The sequence below is a fragment of the Solanum stenotomum genome, chromosome 6, assembly GCF_019186545.1.
Source record: "Solanum stenotomum isolate F172 chromosome 6, ASM1918654v1, whole genome shotgun sequence".
Taxonomy (NCBI): Eukaryota; Viridiplantae; Streptophyta; class Magnoliopsida; order Solanales; family Solanaceae; genus Solanum; species Solanum stenotomum.
In genome coordinates this window covers 10,037,190-10,053,148 of record NC_064287.1, presented here as the reverse complement: position 1 = coordinate 10,053,148, position 15,959 = coordinate 10,037,190, and the positions used below count along the sequence as shown (strand labels likewise).

The 15,959-nt window shown below is 34.8% G+C and overlaps 2 protein-coding genes and 1 pseudogene across 3 annotated transcripts in view; 2 read left to right on the top strand and 1 right to left on the bottom strand.

The window, feature by feature from the left end:
- Nucleotides 1–15,959, top strand: part of LOC125867885 (acetyl-CoA acetyltransferase, cytosolic 1) — a 934,067-nt gene that overhangs the window by 757,466 nt on the left and 160,642 nt on the right. The window lies entirely within an intron of this gene.
- LOC125868473 (uncharacterized) lies at nt 445–1,641 on the bottom strand. Its single transcript, XM_049549110.1, has 2 exons — nt 1,129–1,641; nt 445–1,023 (listed from the first exon to the last, which is right to left on the bottom strand). Exons 1-2 carry the CDS (start codon nt 1,639–1,641, stop codon nt 445–447), a joined length of 1,092 nt encoding a protein of 363 aa, XP_049405067.1.
- Nucleotides 9,805–11,000, top strand: LOC125868472 (uncharacterized; annotated as a pseudogene).

Here is a 15,959-nt window from a genome sequence, read left to right as displayed (position 1 = left end):
TGAACGACCCTTGGTGGAGTCAGGGGCTTAGCAACACCCCCATGCCTTATCATTAATAACAAAAATAAAAAAATATACAAAGAAGGGGACTTAAATCTTACCTCCGATCCTATGGTGAGTCAAGAGTCGACCTACCTAATAAGGTTAGTCAACTCATCCTCATACTATAAAAGTGTAACCCTAGCACTATGCACCTTAAGGAGAGGACTCTTCTCAATACAATTATACTAGGAAAACATAAATAAGGGAGACTCTCCCCTTACAATAAGAGAAGAATTAAAAAAAAAATGACCTATTCTAAAAATGGCATTTGACAGAAACATAGAAAAACATGTTTCAGCTCACAAGCTAGTAGATTGTTTATCAACAAATAAACATCACTAATCCAAAACAGCCATATGATATCATTATTAGTAGTATGAGTCTTTTCCATAGTCAAATGAATCACAAGCCTCTGCTTCTAGCTCTAGTGAGTGGTCTGCCTCTAGCTCTAGTGGTGTTGTGCCTTGTTTCTTTCCTCCCTCTTGGAGATAGTCCTTGTTGCCTTTTGATTTCTTGGATTTCCTCCTCATAATCAGTTTGAAAAGTGGCCCCAAAAGTTGTAGTGATCTCATCCTCTTCATCATCATTATCATCTAAAGATTGAGTATCTTCATCATACTCATCTTTAGAATTTGGAACCCCATATTCATCATAGTCCTCAACCTCTTCCTTCTGTCCCTGCTGTTTATTTTCAGTTTCCATTTCCTTTTGTTGCCTTTTTTTAATAGCATTTCTTCTTCTTTTTCTCAGTCTGGCCTGGGATTTATTGTTACTAGGCTGAGTAGGAGTGTTCCCTGCATCTTTTTGAGGAATCTGACTATGCAGTCCCTCTTTCTCTTGTTGTCTAGCACTGGTTCCAGTATAAGGATTTTCCTTACCTAAGCCCTGTAAACTCTTCCCAATATCAAGCTGGTGGGATGCCTGATGCTTACTTCCATGATGTATAATAGGAACTTGAAGCTGGTTTGTACTTTCGCCCTCCTGCAAAACATTAGGCAAATCCCTCCCTTTGGTTTCTCCTTCCTACATATTAGTTTGTGTGTCTTTCATCCCTCCACCCATCCCTCCAGAAACTCCATCAATAACCTCAACAAGCTCAACAGAAATAACAGTGGGGTTATAGGGTAAGGGGAGCCTTAAATCAATAACAGGTTCCATGTTACTAGAAATTCCTGCATTTTGATTCTTTTGGGAGTGCTGTTCATTTTGACTACTTGTTGAATTAACTATCTTACCTAGATCCTGTGATGTTTGATCCTCCTTGGTTAATGTCTTATTGCTGGTATCCAGACCATATAGGCTGTTTGTAACCTGTTCCTGCACATCTAAACTAGTAAAATTATTGTGAGTAGGAACATTGAGTGTCATACCTGCCTGAGCTGGATTTTGTTGATTCTTCATGCCTTCTTTATGCTGGAAGTATGTAGGTTTCCACACAGTCTTAGGGTTGGCCTGTTCTTGATGCTTATTTTGCTTCTTCTTTTGTGCCTGCCACTGATCCCCTTGGTCATGTGATTTCTTCCCCTGCTGCATTTTTGAAGTATCCTTGACTGTGTTATTCACCTGCTGCAGTTCTCTTGTAAGTTGATTGTCCTTCATTACATTTTCTCCATTGGTTCTACTTTTTTTTCTTGCACTTCAATAGCTAGCAAAACAGACCCGCCTTTTAGCATTTCTTCCTTTTTTTTCCTAATCAGCAATCAAAACCTTCCATGTGTTCTCCATTTCTCATATGCTTACCCGCCAAGGGCTTTACAAAACTAGTTGAATCAAAATGTGGAGAAGATGAAAAACTCACGGAACATTCACCACAAAAGGGAAGGATAAAAAATACCTTTTTTCATGTATCACCGATACAACAGTTTTGAAATTCTCTGTGTATTAGTGATACAAGAGTTTCTGAAGTTCATTCTGTATCACTGATACAACAATTTGCTTTGTATTTGTTGTTGTATCAATGATATAGAGAAAATTTAAAAAACTGTTGTGTCACTAATACAATGTGAAATTTGGAAACTATTGTATTACTAAGACAACAAATTTTAAAAATTATTGTATTACTAATACAAAGCGACTTTCATAAGCTGTTGATCGACTATCTATTATAGGATAATAGGAATGTTTGCTTGAATGTTTAAACATGGTATTAGATGTTTGATACTTTTCTGATTGGGTGTACATAAGAATGAGATTTTAAAATTTTGGGCTTAGTTTTAAAAAACTCTAAAAGCTCTAAAGCTCTAAATTCACTCACAAAACTTTAACTTTTAATCATTTGAATTCTATTTATTTACTTTCTTTCTTAATTGTGTCTATCCTATTAATTTTACTTATTTTTCCTTGGTTGTATCATCAACATTCAAAAACATTTGTGGAGGATTCAAGGTTTGATTTGGCATAGCACAATTGCCATGACTAGGTAAGAAACTTTTATCATCTCATAACACATGATTCTGATAACTTACTCGTGACTTTTAAAACTTATTTGTGAAGTATTTAATGATTTAATGATTGTTTGTGACAGATTAAATATTGATATCTTCTTCTAGGAATTCATATATCCCATCAAAGGATTGGATGAATTTAGCAAGGTATAGCAAAGAGTATATTGAAGGTATTGAATCGTTTCTAGATTTTGCTTACTCTTATGGAGATCCTCAAGAAGAGGAAATTCAGTGTCCATGTGCAAAATGTGGTAATATTCGTTGGACTCGAAGGAATGTATTGTATGATCATCTAATATGCTATGGATTTGTTAAAGGCTATACTAGATGGATCAATCACGGGGAATGGGATATCAAGTTGAATGTTAACGATGATATGGATTACTCGCGTGATGATATTGATGGGTTGTTGAATGATCAATTTAAAGATGTTGCACAGGCTGAAGGAGTTTATGATGGTCCAAAAGAAGATGCTAAGAAATTCTATAACTTAGTTGAAGAGGCAAGCCAAGAATTATATCCTGGTTATACAGGATTCTCTAAATTATCATTCACACTTCGTTTATATTTGTTGAAGTGTCTACATGGATGGAGCAATGAATCATTCACTTCTCTTTTAGAGTTATTAAAAGAGGCGATGCCCGAGTTGAACATTTCTCCGTCTTACAATAAAACCAAGTCTATGGTTAAGAATCTTGATCTTAATTATGAGAAAATTGATGCATATCCCAATGATTGCATGTTGTTCAGGAATGATTATAAGGATGATGAATTTTGTCATACTTGTGGAGCTTCACGATATATTAAATCTCCTCAAGTTGATAGTGAGCTTGAGCCTTCAAAAAAATAACATCGAGTTTCAGCAAAGACTTTGAGACACTTTCCATTAATTCCTAGACTCAAAAGGCTATTTATGTGCTCAAAGACGGCAGATTCTTTGAGGTGGCATGACGAGGAGCGTTCTAAAGATGAAAAGTTAAGGCATCCCACTGATGGTCTAGCCTGGAAAGATTTTGATAGGTTGCATCCAGATTTCGCACTAGATTGTCACAATGTGAGACTTGGCTTGTCAAGTGATGGATTCAATCCATTTCGAACCATGAGTATATCACATAGCACATGGCCAGTTATGTTGATGGTGTATAATCTGCCGCCTTGGATATGCATGAAATCTGAGTATTCTATACTTCCTTTACATATACCTGGGCCACGATCACCTAGAAATGACATTGATATTTGCTTACAACCATTGATAGATGAGTTAAAATTATTGTGGGATTCTGGGTTGAAACATATGATGCTTCAAGAAATCAAACTTTTCAAATGCGGGCAGCTCTTATGTGGACAATCAATGACTTTCCTGCATATGCTATGTTATCTGGTTGGAGTACAAAAGAAAAGTTTGCTTGCCCTTGTTGTAACTATGGCACTAATTCTCACTATCTTAAATATAATCGAAAAATGTGTTATATGGATCATCGTGTTTTTCTACCCATGGATCATCCATGGAGATCTAACAAAAGATATTTCAATGGAAAAACTGAATTCAGGCCTCCTCCATCTTTCTTAAAGGGAACTGATGTGCTTAATAGCTTACATGATTTTGAAAATGTGTTTGGAAAGAAGAGAAAGAGATCAAATGATGGCCCATGGAAAAAAGGGCAATTTTTTTTGAATTACCTTATTGGCAGCACAACTTGTTACGCCACAACGTTGATGTAATGCACATAGAGAAGAACATAGTTGATAGCATACTTGGAACTCTTTTGGATATTTCTGGCAAAACAAAGTATCATGCAAAAGCCCGGTATGATTTGAAAGATATAGGAATCAGGAAGAACCTTCATCCAAAAGATACAGAAGATAGTAAGAGAACAAAGTTTGCAAAGGCGTGCTTCTCAATGACAAATGGAGAGAAATCAATTTTTTGTGGAGTTTTAAAGATAGCCAAGCTACCTGATGGTAGTGCCTCCAATATATCTAGGTGTGTGCACTTGGATGAAAGAAAAGTGTCTAATTATAAAACCCATGATGCTCATTTCATGTTACATTACTTGCTTCCAATACCAATTAAAAGCATTCTTCCTGATCATGTGGCTATTCCTTTGATTTGTCTTAGTTCCTTCTTTCGTCGTTTGTGTCAAAAAGTAATCACATTGGAGGAACTGGATTGCTTAGAAGTAGAGATCATAGAAACAATCAATCAGTTGGAGCGAATTTTTCCTCTTTCATTTTTTGATATAATGATTCATTTGCCTATCCATTTGGCGAATGAAGTGAGATTAGGAGGTCCAGTTCAAAATCGATGGATGTATTCCACTGAAAGAGAAATGGGTACATTCATATCATACATCCGCAACAACGTTATCCAGAAGGCTGCATAGTAGAGACACGAGTGGGAATAGATTGTATAAATTTATTCTCTAAATATCTGCATGGGGGTGTGCATACCAGATTTAACAAAAGAGCTCGAAATAATGATGAATGTGACCCAAGTGATGCAGAAATTGTGAGTTTGTTTCCTAACAAAGGAGTTTCTTTAGGAGCAAAGAAAATTGATCCATTCATTTTAGATAACAAGTCACTAAGTCAGGCACATGCATACTTATTGGGAAATTGTGACGAGGTTCAAGAATATATTAGGTACCTTAATTTGAATATAGTATTCTTCTTGTATAATTAATTTTTAACTTATTTTATTTATTATTTTAACAAAAAAAAGTACATGTTGTGTAGAGAGCATGAGCAAGAGGTTAATAATCAACCACGAAGATCTAAGTGGAACAAGGCCAAGAATCATTATCAAAACTTTTCTCAATGGTTTGAAACTCGTGCTTTGCAAGAGGATGTGCCTGATTTGATGAAACAATTGTCTAGAGGACCAAATTCCGTTGCAAAAAGATATTTTGGGTATCTCATCAATGGATATAGATTCCATGTTAGGTAGCGTGATGCAAGGCGTAAAACACAAAATAGTGGTGTTACACTAGTTGCCTCAACTACAAGCTTTGCAAGCTCAAAAGATAAAAATCTGATTGCTGCAGATTTGACTTATTATGGCAGAATAGTTGATACTGTTGAATTAGACTATTACTGTCATTTTAAGGTTGTTCTATTTAAGTGTGATTGGTATGAGGTTGAAAATGATGCTTATGGTCTTACTTATGTCTATTTTAACAAGAGATGCTCTCGGGAAGAGCCTTTTGTGCTTGGATCTCAAGTACACCAATGCTTCTATGTGCAAGATCCATATGATCAAGATAGACATTATGTTATGAAGACTGTTCCGAGAGAGTTGTTTAACATGAGTGATGAAGTTGAATCTGATCTCCCACAAGGTTATGAAAACGAGCCATCTGAACATTTGATGGGACCATCTATATCAAAAGATAATGGTGAAGTACTCTTAACTTGGACTGATGTACCAGAAACAATTATTGATGTGCCTTCGGAGGAATTTGTTACTCAACAACTTGAAGTCGAGTATGAAGAGGAGTTTGAAGATGAGTCTGCAGATGAATTTGAAGACGAGTCTAAAAATGAGTATGAAGATGAATCTGAAAATGAGTATGAAGATGAGTCTGAAAAAGAGTTTGAAGATGACGCACCATGAGTTTCATTATTTTTGTGATGACCATATAGTGCTCACTTACTATTTTTGTAATTTAATTGTTTTTTTTTGTACAAACACATTAAGATATCTAATATGTGGAATTGAAGATTAGATCGCTACAATGTCTAAGTATTCTGTTGACTTTTTTCATGCGCCCAATTGTTGTTTGGTTAAATAATTTATGTTGGCTTCTTATCTGATTATTATTTTATTGAGGAACCTATACTTCTAGCTGAATATTGTTTTATTTGGTTGTTTGTTATTTATATACTTATTTGTTTCTTTTTATTATCAGGCAGTAGGCATTAGAGGCAGAACAGTAAGCTCTACAATTTGAAGTCGCTCCTGGTTTTGTCGTTGTCCTGAGTTCGTTGCTCCGAGAGAGGTACAACTATTTACCTTTAATTTTTCCTAGTTTGTTTCAGACCAAGAGTGTTATGTGTTGTTGTGACTGAAATAGTGAGTTGCTAGTTTGTATCAGTTTCTTGGTTGATATGATTTGATATGTTTTCTTAAAGTTAACTGAGTCTCCTTTTAGTTTGTTCAAGATGGTCTGTAGTTCATTCAATCGCGATTTTAAGTGTGCCTGCTATGTGTTCTGGGTTCTTGAAATGGGGTTATAAAATTTGGTTGTTTACCTTTCTCTCCAAGTGTGGCTCAGTTCTCTTTTGAGCATCTTTTAACTTAGTCGTTGTATATCTCCGTCTAATTGTTCTCAAATGCTATCTGATGCTATGAGGCTTCAAGTTCTAATGTTCAATTTGATCAAAAATAGTTTGTCTAGGTCCTGATTTTGTTTGAATTTATAGAATCAGTTTAGTTGGGCTCCAGCTTCCCTGCTAGGATATTGTGTCTGTACAGGTTATGGAATCAGTTTATATACAGTGCTGAAAGTTCTGGAAATTCTGAAAACTCAACTGCTGCAATATAATATAGTGCTGGAAATTTTGGAAACTCTAGAAATTCTGGAAACTCTGAAAACTCAGTTGCTGCAATATTATACAGTACTAGAAATTCTGGAAACTCAGCTGCTGCAATATTATACAGTGCTGGAAATTCTGAAAATTCTAAAAACTTTAGAAATTCTGGAAATAATGGAACTCTGGAAACTTAGCTGCTGAATATTATACAGTGCTGGAAATTTTGGAAACTCAGCTGCTGCAATCTGCTATTATCAATTACTCTTATATAGCTGTTGTAATCTGCTATAATACAGTGCTAGAAATTCTGGAAAGAGTTGAGCTTTCATATAACTTCTAAAGAGTTGAAAATTCTGGAAAGAGTTGGTGTGTGAGTTCTGTAGATGCACAGGACATAGGAAGGACAATGTTTCAAAGTAATAAGCTATCCACTTGACTTCAAGTTTAAGGAAAAAACTTATAGTGAGGCATCTGGGCAGCATATGATGTGATAGATGTGCAAACGTATTATGTAGGTACTGATATGCAAGCTCAAGGAACCTTCACATATGCCTTGAACACTAATGTACCACCATCTACTAGGAGTCGTCAGAATGGATCCAGGAGCACTAATGACTATGCTAAACAGTTGCTATAAATCAGTATATGTAGTAAAGTTCTGGTAGCAGTGTGTTTTAACATTTTCTTACTTCATCAATATAATTCCAAGCAATGTTGCCTATAGTCATCTGCCAACCTTATATCAAAATTATATTGATGCTACTTCTTTCACTTAAAGAACCTTATTATTTTGTAGGTTTACTTAATACAAGGAAAGAAATCAAAGAGATTAAAACAAAGCGAGAAGAATGAATCAATCAGCAATACTAAAGAAAAAGGGTTCGAATCCAAACAAAGCTCAAAGTCCATCGAAGAATCTGGATTTTGATATGCAATATCGATCAAGTGCTGAATTGGCCAACAAATTCAAGATTAAGAGAGAACAACTTGCAAATGAACGCAATAATAGAGTTAAGAAAGAGCAGGCACCAATACCACATAAAAGAAAGAATTCTGATAATTTCATTCCACAACAAGGAAAGAGTAAATTGCTTGGGCACAAATCAGTAATGCAATCGTCTTCAAGGGAAAAGCTTAGAACCTCACATATGATTGTAGGGAAAGGACAAACTAAACAGATGTTATTTCAATCTGGAGAGTCCATTCAAGAGAAAGGAATTAAACTTCTTATGAATAACTCTAGGTTCCAAACGTCATTCAAGGAAGGTGTTACTGCTTCAGTACATGTGGCTGGAACAACACTAGGTAATGGAGAGGTACAACATGATATTGAGGATCTACTGAACTTCAAACAGGTGAAGAGGAAGTCGGTCCGACCAGCCACCAGTATTGATCAGTTTCTGGATAAGCAACAGATACACAATGAACATGATATCCACGATCTACCAAATTGCAAGCAGGTAAAGAGGAAGTCGGTCATACCAGCTAATAGTCTTGATCAGTTTCAGAATAATCAAGGGATACGCATAGATGATGAAACAAAACGTGATTACCACACAATAGTTGATGTTGAATTTATGCATGATCCTATTAGTAATGAACACAACAAAGGATTGGATGATCTTGTGGATCAAGAAGAACTCGGTGGAGATGAATGTGATGTAGAAGAGGAAATTGACATTGATTGTAGTACAAAAGGTATGTCTTAAACCTAGTAAGATTTATTACTCGTTATAAAAGAAATATCTTATTTCCTTTTTGTTACATCAATCTAGAAATATCGAAGCCAAAAAAGGTTTGAGGACAAACAACATGTAAGGATATTCACGCAAGAACTTTGGAAGAAAGAAAGGAGGTGACATTTGATAAAGGACAAGCAATGGGACCAACTAATAAGATAGTGTCAGAATTAAGCAACTTTCTAGGAACAATTGCAAGGAATCCTAGATTCATCAGCTTGATGTACACTAGTTGGCATGCGGTGCCGAAAGATACTAAAAAGCGCATGTGGGAATATATCAATGTAAGAACAATCACTTTTGAGATTGCATATTTTATTATTTGTTTTTACTTACTGAAGCTAACTATATTTTATTTTGCATAGTCCAAATTTCTAATTCCAGTAGAACGAAAGAAGTGGGTGATGACTGGTCTTCGTGATGCTTGGAGGTGACACAAACAAAAAATTAAAGAGAACTTTTTTGATAAAAACAGTACCCTTGAGGATATGCTAGCAAAACGTCTTGATGGCATTCCAGATAATCAATTCCGCCAGCAGATCGAGTATTGGAAACACTAAATTGTTCAAGTAACGCTAAAATAGTGCATTTCTACTCATTGACCTAGTTTGCATCATATCTATTCTTTTTTTATTTTTTTTTGATTTATCAATTCAATTATCTCTTTTTATTTAATAATAGGCCATATGCGAGATGAATTCTCAAAACAGGAAAAAATAAAAGTGGAGGCATCGAATGGGACNTAAAACGAAAGAAGTGGGTGATGACTGGTCTTCGTGATGCTTGGAGGTGACACAAACAAAAAATTAAAGAGAACTTTTTTGATAAAAACAGTACCCTTGAGGATATGCTAGCAAAACGTCCTGATGGCATTCCAGATAATCAATTCCGCCAGCAGATCGAGTATTGGAAACACCCAACTGTTCAAGTAACGCTAAAATAGTGCATTTCTACTCATCGACCTAGTTTGCATCATATCTATTCTTTTTTTTTTTGATTTATCAATTCAATTATCTCTTTTTATTTAATAATAGGCCATATGCGAGATGAATTCTCAAAACAGGAAAAAATAAAAGTGGAGGCATCGAATGGGACCTATTAATTTTGCAAGAGTATGCGTGGCATTGGTAATACTTAGCTGACATTTCTTCAAAAATATGAATTTCATTTTTTTATACTTTATTAGAACATATTGATGTTTTTTAAATTTCTTTTGATATAATATGTAGCGTGCAGCCAAAGACAACAACGAAGAACCATCAAAGCCTGAAATGTTTATTGCAACTCGTACCAAGACGGGAAAGGAAATCCAGGCTGATACCCAAGTTGCAATAGTAAGTTTTTTAAAGAGATTAATAGTGAATTTGATTCAGACTTAAAATTCATATATTGTGGGGAGTTTGACTCCATTGAATTTTATCACGCATGTCTTCTTCTTCTTCTTATTCTTCTTTTTCTTCTTCTTGTGCAAGTGCGAGGAGATATCAATTCTTTGTCGATGTTGCTGAATTGTTTGCTAGGAAAAGTTGTTAAATTTTTTTAGTTCTTGATCGATATCAAAGGACTGGAAATGAAATAGTACTTACAGTTCACTATGGATGCCAATTTTATTCAACAGGATGAACTTCAGAATCGCCAAAATTCTGGGGAAACAGCTGATGATGCATTTAGGGCAGTGTTTGGAAAGGAGCAGCCTGGTCGACTTAGGTGCTATGGTAGATCAGTGACAATAACTTCTTTGAAGAAAGATGAGGAAATTAACAATCTAAAACAAAAGCATTGCAATGAAATCACTTCTCTAAAGGAAGAATTGAGAGAAGAAATGCGACATTTATTCACTCAATTGCTGCAAAACAACCTTGGATTGAATTTTCAAGATATACCAGGGTGTGTTGGATCTAACCTTGCTTCATATGTAGATGCAAGTAGCGCACAAGCTGTAAGAGGCACAAATCTTCCACATTCTTCAGGGTCAGCTCATGATTCGGTTCTTCTAAAGGTATTTTGTATTTCACATTCTCTGTTAATAGTCTGCATATTGTTTTTCTTCTAGTTGAGCTGGTGTTCTTGGTAAAGAAGTTCTGAACTTATTTTACTATCTTGAATATTTGAAAGTTCAGTCTGTACTTTGTTTTTGTCACTCATTGTCTCCTTTCAACTTCTATACCTAATTTTTTCATATTTTTAGTTGTATGAGCATTGTATTGTGTTGAAGGAGGACTCTAATGATTTTGGGTTGTAGTTGTGTACTTTTTTCCCCTGTTGTTTTACTGGTTTGAACTGTGAGTCTGTGATGGTTTTAGTTTTCTTGGTTGGTTTACCTTTTGATTTGTTGTTGGAAGGAGTCTAATCATTATCTTTCCCATTCTGCTGATTGTTATCACCTGTAGGGTCTGGATGATCCTTCATCTTTGTTTCACTGGTAGGAGTAATAAGAACTTGCCTCCCTAAAATATTATCATTGTTGTCCTGAATTTTCTGCACTTGATCCTGACTTGTAGCATTAATCTGAGACCTGTTTGGAACTTGATGTTTATTCTGAATGTGATGCTGAGAGGTAGCAGGGGTTCTATGGTCTAGACTATGGTCAATCTGAGTGTTCTCATGCCCAGCATGAGACATATTCCTCCCTTTGGATACCCCATCTTGTAAATTAGTTGTCTTCTCCTGACACCCTCCTTCCAACCCTCCAATAACTTCAACAGCCTCATCCAAACAATTAACAAGGGGGTTCTGGGGTAGCAGAGTAGTTGTAGTTTTATGAATATTAGAATTAGGGGGATGAAGAAGAAGAACAATGAAAGTAAGAAGAAGTAAAAGAGAATAGGAAGAAGATGAAGTAATCATTAAACGAGATGAATCTTGCTAGAGTTAAACTCCCTATGCTTTTGTTCTTAATATTTCTATATTGAGTATTCAATATGTACATGTATCTATTTATATACAATAGCTTGTAAGCTTGTAACAAACTAGTAAGGCATAACTAACTTAACTAACAGTTAGTTACTAATCCTAACTAACTTATAATCTTTGCCCATCTTTCAAGTCAATACTATTAACACTCCCCCTCAAGCTTGGAAGTAAAAAGATGTTTTGAACTCCAAGCTTGGAACTGAGAACTTGATGTTGAACCTTGGTCAGTCCTTTGGTTAACATGTCAGTTGGTTGTTCCTTTGTTGGAGTGTACTTGGTACAAATAATCCCTTGTACAAGATTGATGCTTTACTGTCTGTACACACCTCTATAGGTTTCTGCACCTTAATACCTACATCATTCATCAGACTTATCATCCAAATAACTTCAATTGCAGTTGTGGCTATACTTTTGTATTCAGCTTCAGCTGAACTTCTACAAACAATAGATTGTTGGGAGACAATAGTCATCCAGTAGGCTCTGGTTGAACCTTAGCACTTATCTCAATTTGTTCTGTGAAGTCCACTGTGCTGTCTCCAAACACCACTGGGCCACAAAAAACAGCCATTAAAATTGCCCTAGAAACACAAACAATAATACCTCCAACCTTTGTCTGACCTTCCACAGTAAGAAGTTTCGTTGTTTCCATACTGCATAAACAACACATATGAATAATGTTGAGCAAGCCACATCAAATACTCTTTTCAAAGCCTACTCCTACTCCCTTGCATTTACATTAATATTTTTTTATACCAAGAAATTCCGGTGGGTCAATGAAGCTAGGTTTTAGAACTCGGTGGGTAATGGATCTACACATCTAGCCTAGCATTTCAACTAAACTAAGGCATAAAAGTTTCTTCACATTATAGATGCCCATCTCATTTTACTAAAATATTCTGCAACAGCACCATGTTCTATGTGGTCCACTGCAGTGTTACCTAGCTTGACAAATATTGAACAACACCATGTACTCTATGATTGATCATAAAATTACAGTTTTAACTCACACACTGCTAAAAATATTAAAGGACAAAAGAGCACCACAGTAAAGAAACTGTGAATAAGATTCACAAAACTAATTACCTTTAAGTTGGGAATTGATGGATCAGGAAGCCTCATGTTGCGAGGAAATGCACTTAAAATTATATTTCGCATTTGTATGCAGCTTGGAGGGATTAAAAAAAGAAAATAAGAAGCAAAAAAAGGAAAGAAAAGGGCATGAAAGAGAAGCCAATAAAAGGCAAAGAAGAAAAATAGAACATGGGTTCCCAAGTCAGAATATAAATTAATAAAATAATATCATCATAGAACTTGTACTAGTTGTACCTCATACATAGTAAAAATTTTCGCACCTTTCTCTTTTTTCATCATTCCTATTTATGAATTGGTTTGGCTTACTGTGAATTTAAGCATATTAAATACATGATTTATTTCACTAACATATTATTTTATTTTAAATGTGCAGGAAAATGCCGGTAATTGAATTTGAATTGTGGCCAGAAGTAAACTCGATCTATTGTAGTGAACGATCAAGAGTTTTTGTACTATTGTCATATATGTTTGAATGTATTTGGTTTTGTGGAATTTATTGATAGTAGAGATCTTTAAGCAATCACTTTCTAAGTATTGGTTGTACAAGACATGTTTCTCGAAGTTTATTTGAAATATATAGCTTCGATTTAATTATTAGTTAATTTTGTGCTTTAGGTCACTTGTATATTTAATTATGTGATTATTGAATATATGCAAATAAAAATTATTATTCTTAAAAATAAAAAATTGTGGCTACAAAATTCTACACAACATTGCCACACTTCAAAAGTGTTGTTGTAGGACGTCCAATGTTAACTTGTACATAAGAAAAGTTACACTTTATAAGTGTTGCTCTAGATGAGAAATAGAAGGCAACACTTTTTAAGTGTGACCAATAACAAAGCAAAGGCAACGCTTTTAAGTGTAGTATAATAAGAAAAAGGTGTCACTAATGCATCACTACAAAGCGTGCCCTGATACCTCTTTGGCTACGCTTTATAAGTGTAGCTGTGATGGCAACATTTAAAAAGTGTTGCCTAATGTCAAAGGTTACGCTTCTTTAGGCCACCCCCTAAAAAGTGTTGCTTAAAGCTTAAAAGTGTAGCCTTTTATCAAAGGCCACACTTTTTGCTAGTATAGGCTACACTTTACTGGGGTGGCCGTTGGCCTAAAATGGTGTAGTGTTAATGCACACAACCAGACTCAAATTTACTTATGCAAGGATCAATTGTGTACTCAAAGATTCAAGTTGTGACACACCATTACCATAGATTCTCTTGCTCGCAATACTTGCTACTTGTGCAATCAAGCTCAACTCGAAGTATCTAAGTGCCTTCACATCAAGAATGATTCCATATTTACACACAGAGGTTAATCAATTTAAGATCCGGAATCAGATGCAATACTCACACTCAAAAAAGAGGAACACAATGCGTGTTTTTACCCATAGGTTTGCCCTTATTTTCCAATCGACTTTCGATTCGGCTTACTCAAGATCAAAAAGGTAACTAGGTTCCGAGCTCAATAGAAAACTATGTTTCCTTAACGAATTTAATCCTTTCATAATTGACCTAAGGTTTGAATTAAATCGTTTATTGATCTAAATTCCAAACACTAAAATTTACGTGGATAAGCAAATATATACTAGTTAATTAGTAACATAGCTACAGTTTACGTAATTACAATCATAATTATGTGGCCCAAGTCCAGAATTTGTATAATTCGGCTCATAATTGTATAAATCCAGAATTTGTATGATTCAGTTCTAATTGTATAAATCCAGAATTTATATATGCTTACCCTAACTTGTATATAATTATCATGTTGATACATTTGATTTGTATAAGTTCTAAAATATTCTTAAATATATAAATACAAAATTTGTATATACTTACTCTGTTTGTATATTGGCAAGCAAATTATACAAATGGAAATACTCATAGCAAATGAAACTATAGCTATGAAGCGTAATTAGGACCGGAAATACGCATAGCAAACAAAATTATAGCTATGGAGCTTCAGTGGTGAAACCAGAATTTTCAATAAGGGGATTCAAAATCTAAAAAAATAGATACACGAAGTAGCCGAAGGGAGTTCGACATCTACTAAATATACCTAAAAAATTATTTTAACCATGTATAAATCATATAATTTTAAGTTTAATCGCTTTGCTATTTATGAAATTTCCTTCTTTTTTTTGGCGCTCCTAATAGGATTCTCTCCATACCCGAGGCTTGAACCCAAAACCTCTTATTAAGGGTGAAGTAGTCTCACCACTGCACTACAATCCATGTTGATGCTAAATTGACTAGCTCGATAATATCGACTTCCATGAAAGAAGAGATATAGTCATATAAATGCATCAAGTATGTGAAGTTGTATTACCCAGCCTTACGCATCTTAATTTACAACTATTATTTGAGGCATTTGAGTTCTAAAGGAGTTTGAATTTTGCTAACTTACCTCCGGGAAGAAGCAGCCCCACGTTGGCTAATATTTGAAAAGGTGGGCATCAGGCAATGTAATAGGGACTGGTGCAAGCTTGGGGATTGTGTCCTCTCTTTTTAGTACAAGTCTGACTTAAAAATACAGTTATTGAGCTTCCCCTATCTACGAGAAGGGGTCTCCCCCTATCAACTATCTTATTCAATAATAGATTCTTTGAAATTCAAAGTTACTACCTCCATCCATATTAGATGTCTCCTCACTAAAAGTAGTTGTCTCATATTACTTGAATTAATAAATCAGGATAGAATTAATTAATTTTTTTCTATTTTACCCCTATAATTAATATGACTTTGAAAGTTTAACAAAGGGTAAAATAGTAAAGTTGATCAATCTATTGATAATTTCTTAATAACCGTGTAAAATAAAAAATATCCATCTATATGGAACGGAGGGAGTAGTCAGTATCCATGATTGGTCCAATTAGGTGCCTTATTGGTTTGGCAAAGCATATCCTACTACAGGCACTCTACTAAATGCTCCAAACATTTTGGGTAAGTTGTGTTGACTCTCTGATTAGGGGTGGTAAAATTTATGGTTATTCGTTTAATTTAATTCATTTTAAATAGGTTGATTATTCAATCATTTAAAAGTGGCTTAAATATTTATCAACTCGTATTTTTCAATTGCACTTTTCCTAAAGGATGTGAAGGTATAAACACCTCTGAAAAAGGACACTTATTAAAACTATATTTGGTATAAAGAATTTTTTTTTTAAAAAATAAATTGTTTTTAAATTTTCTAATGTTTG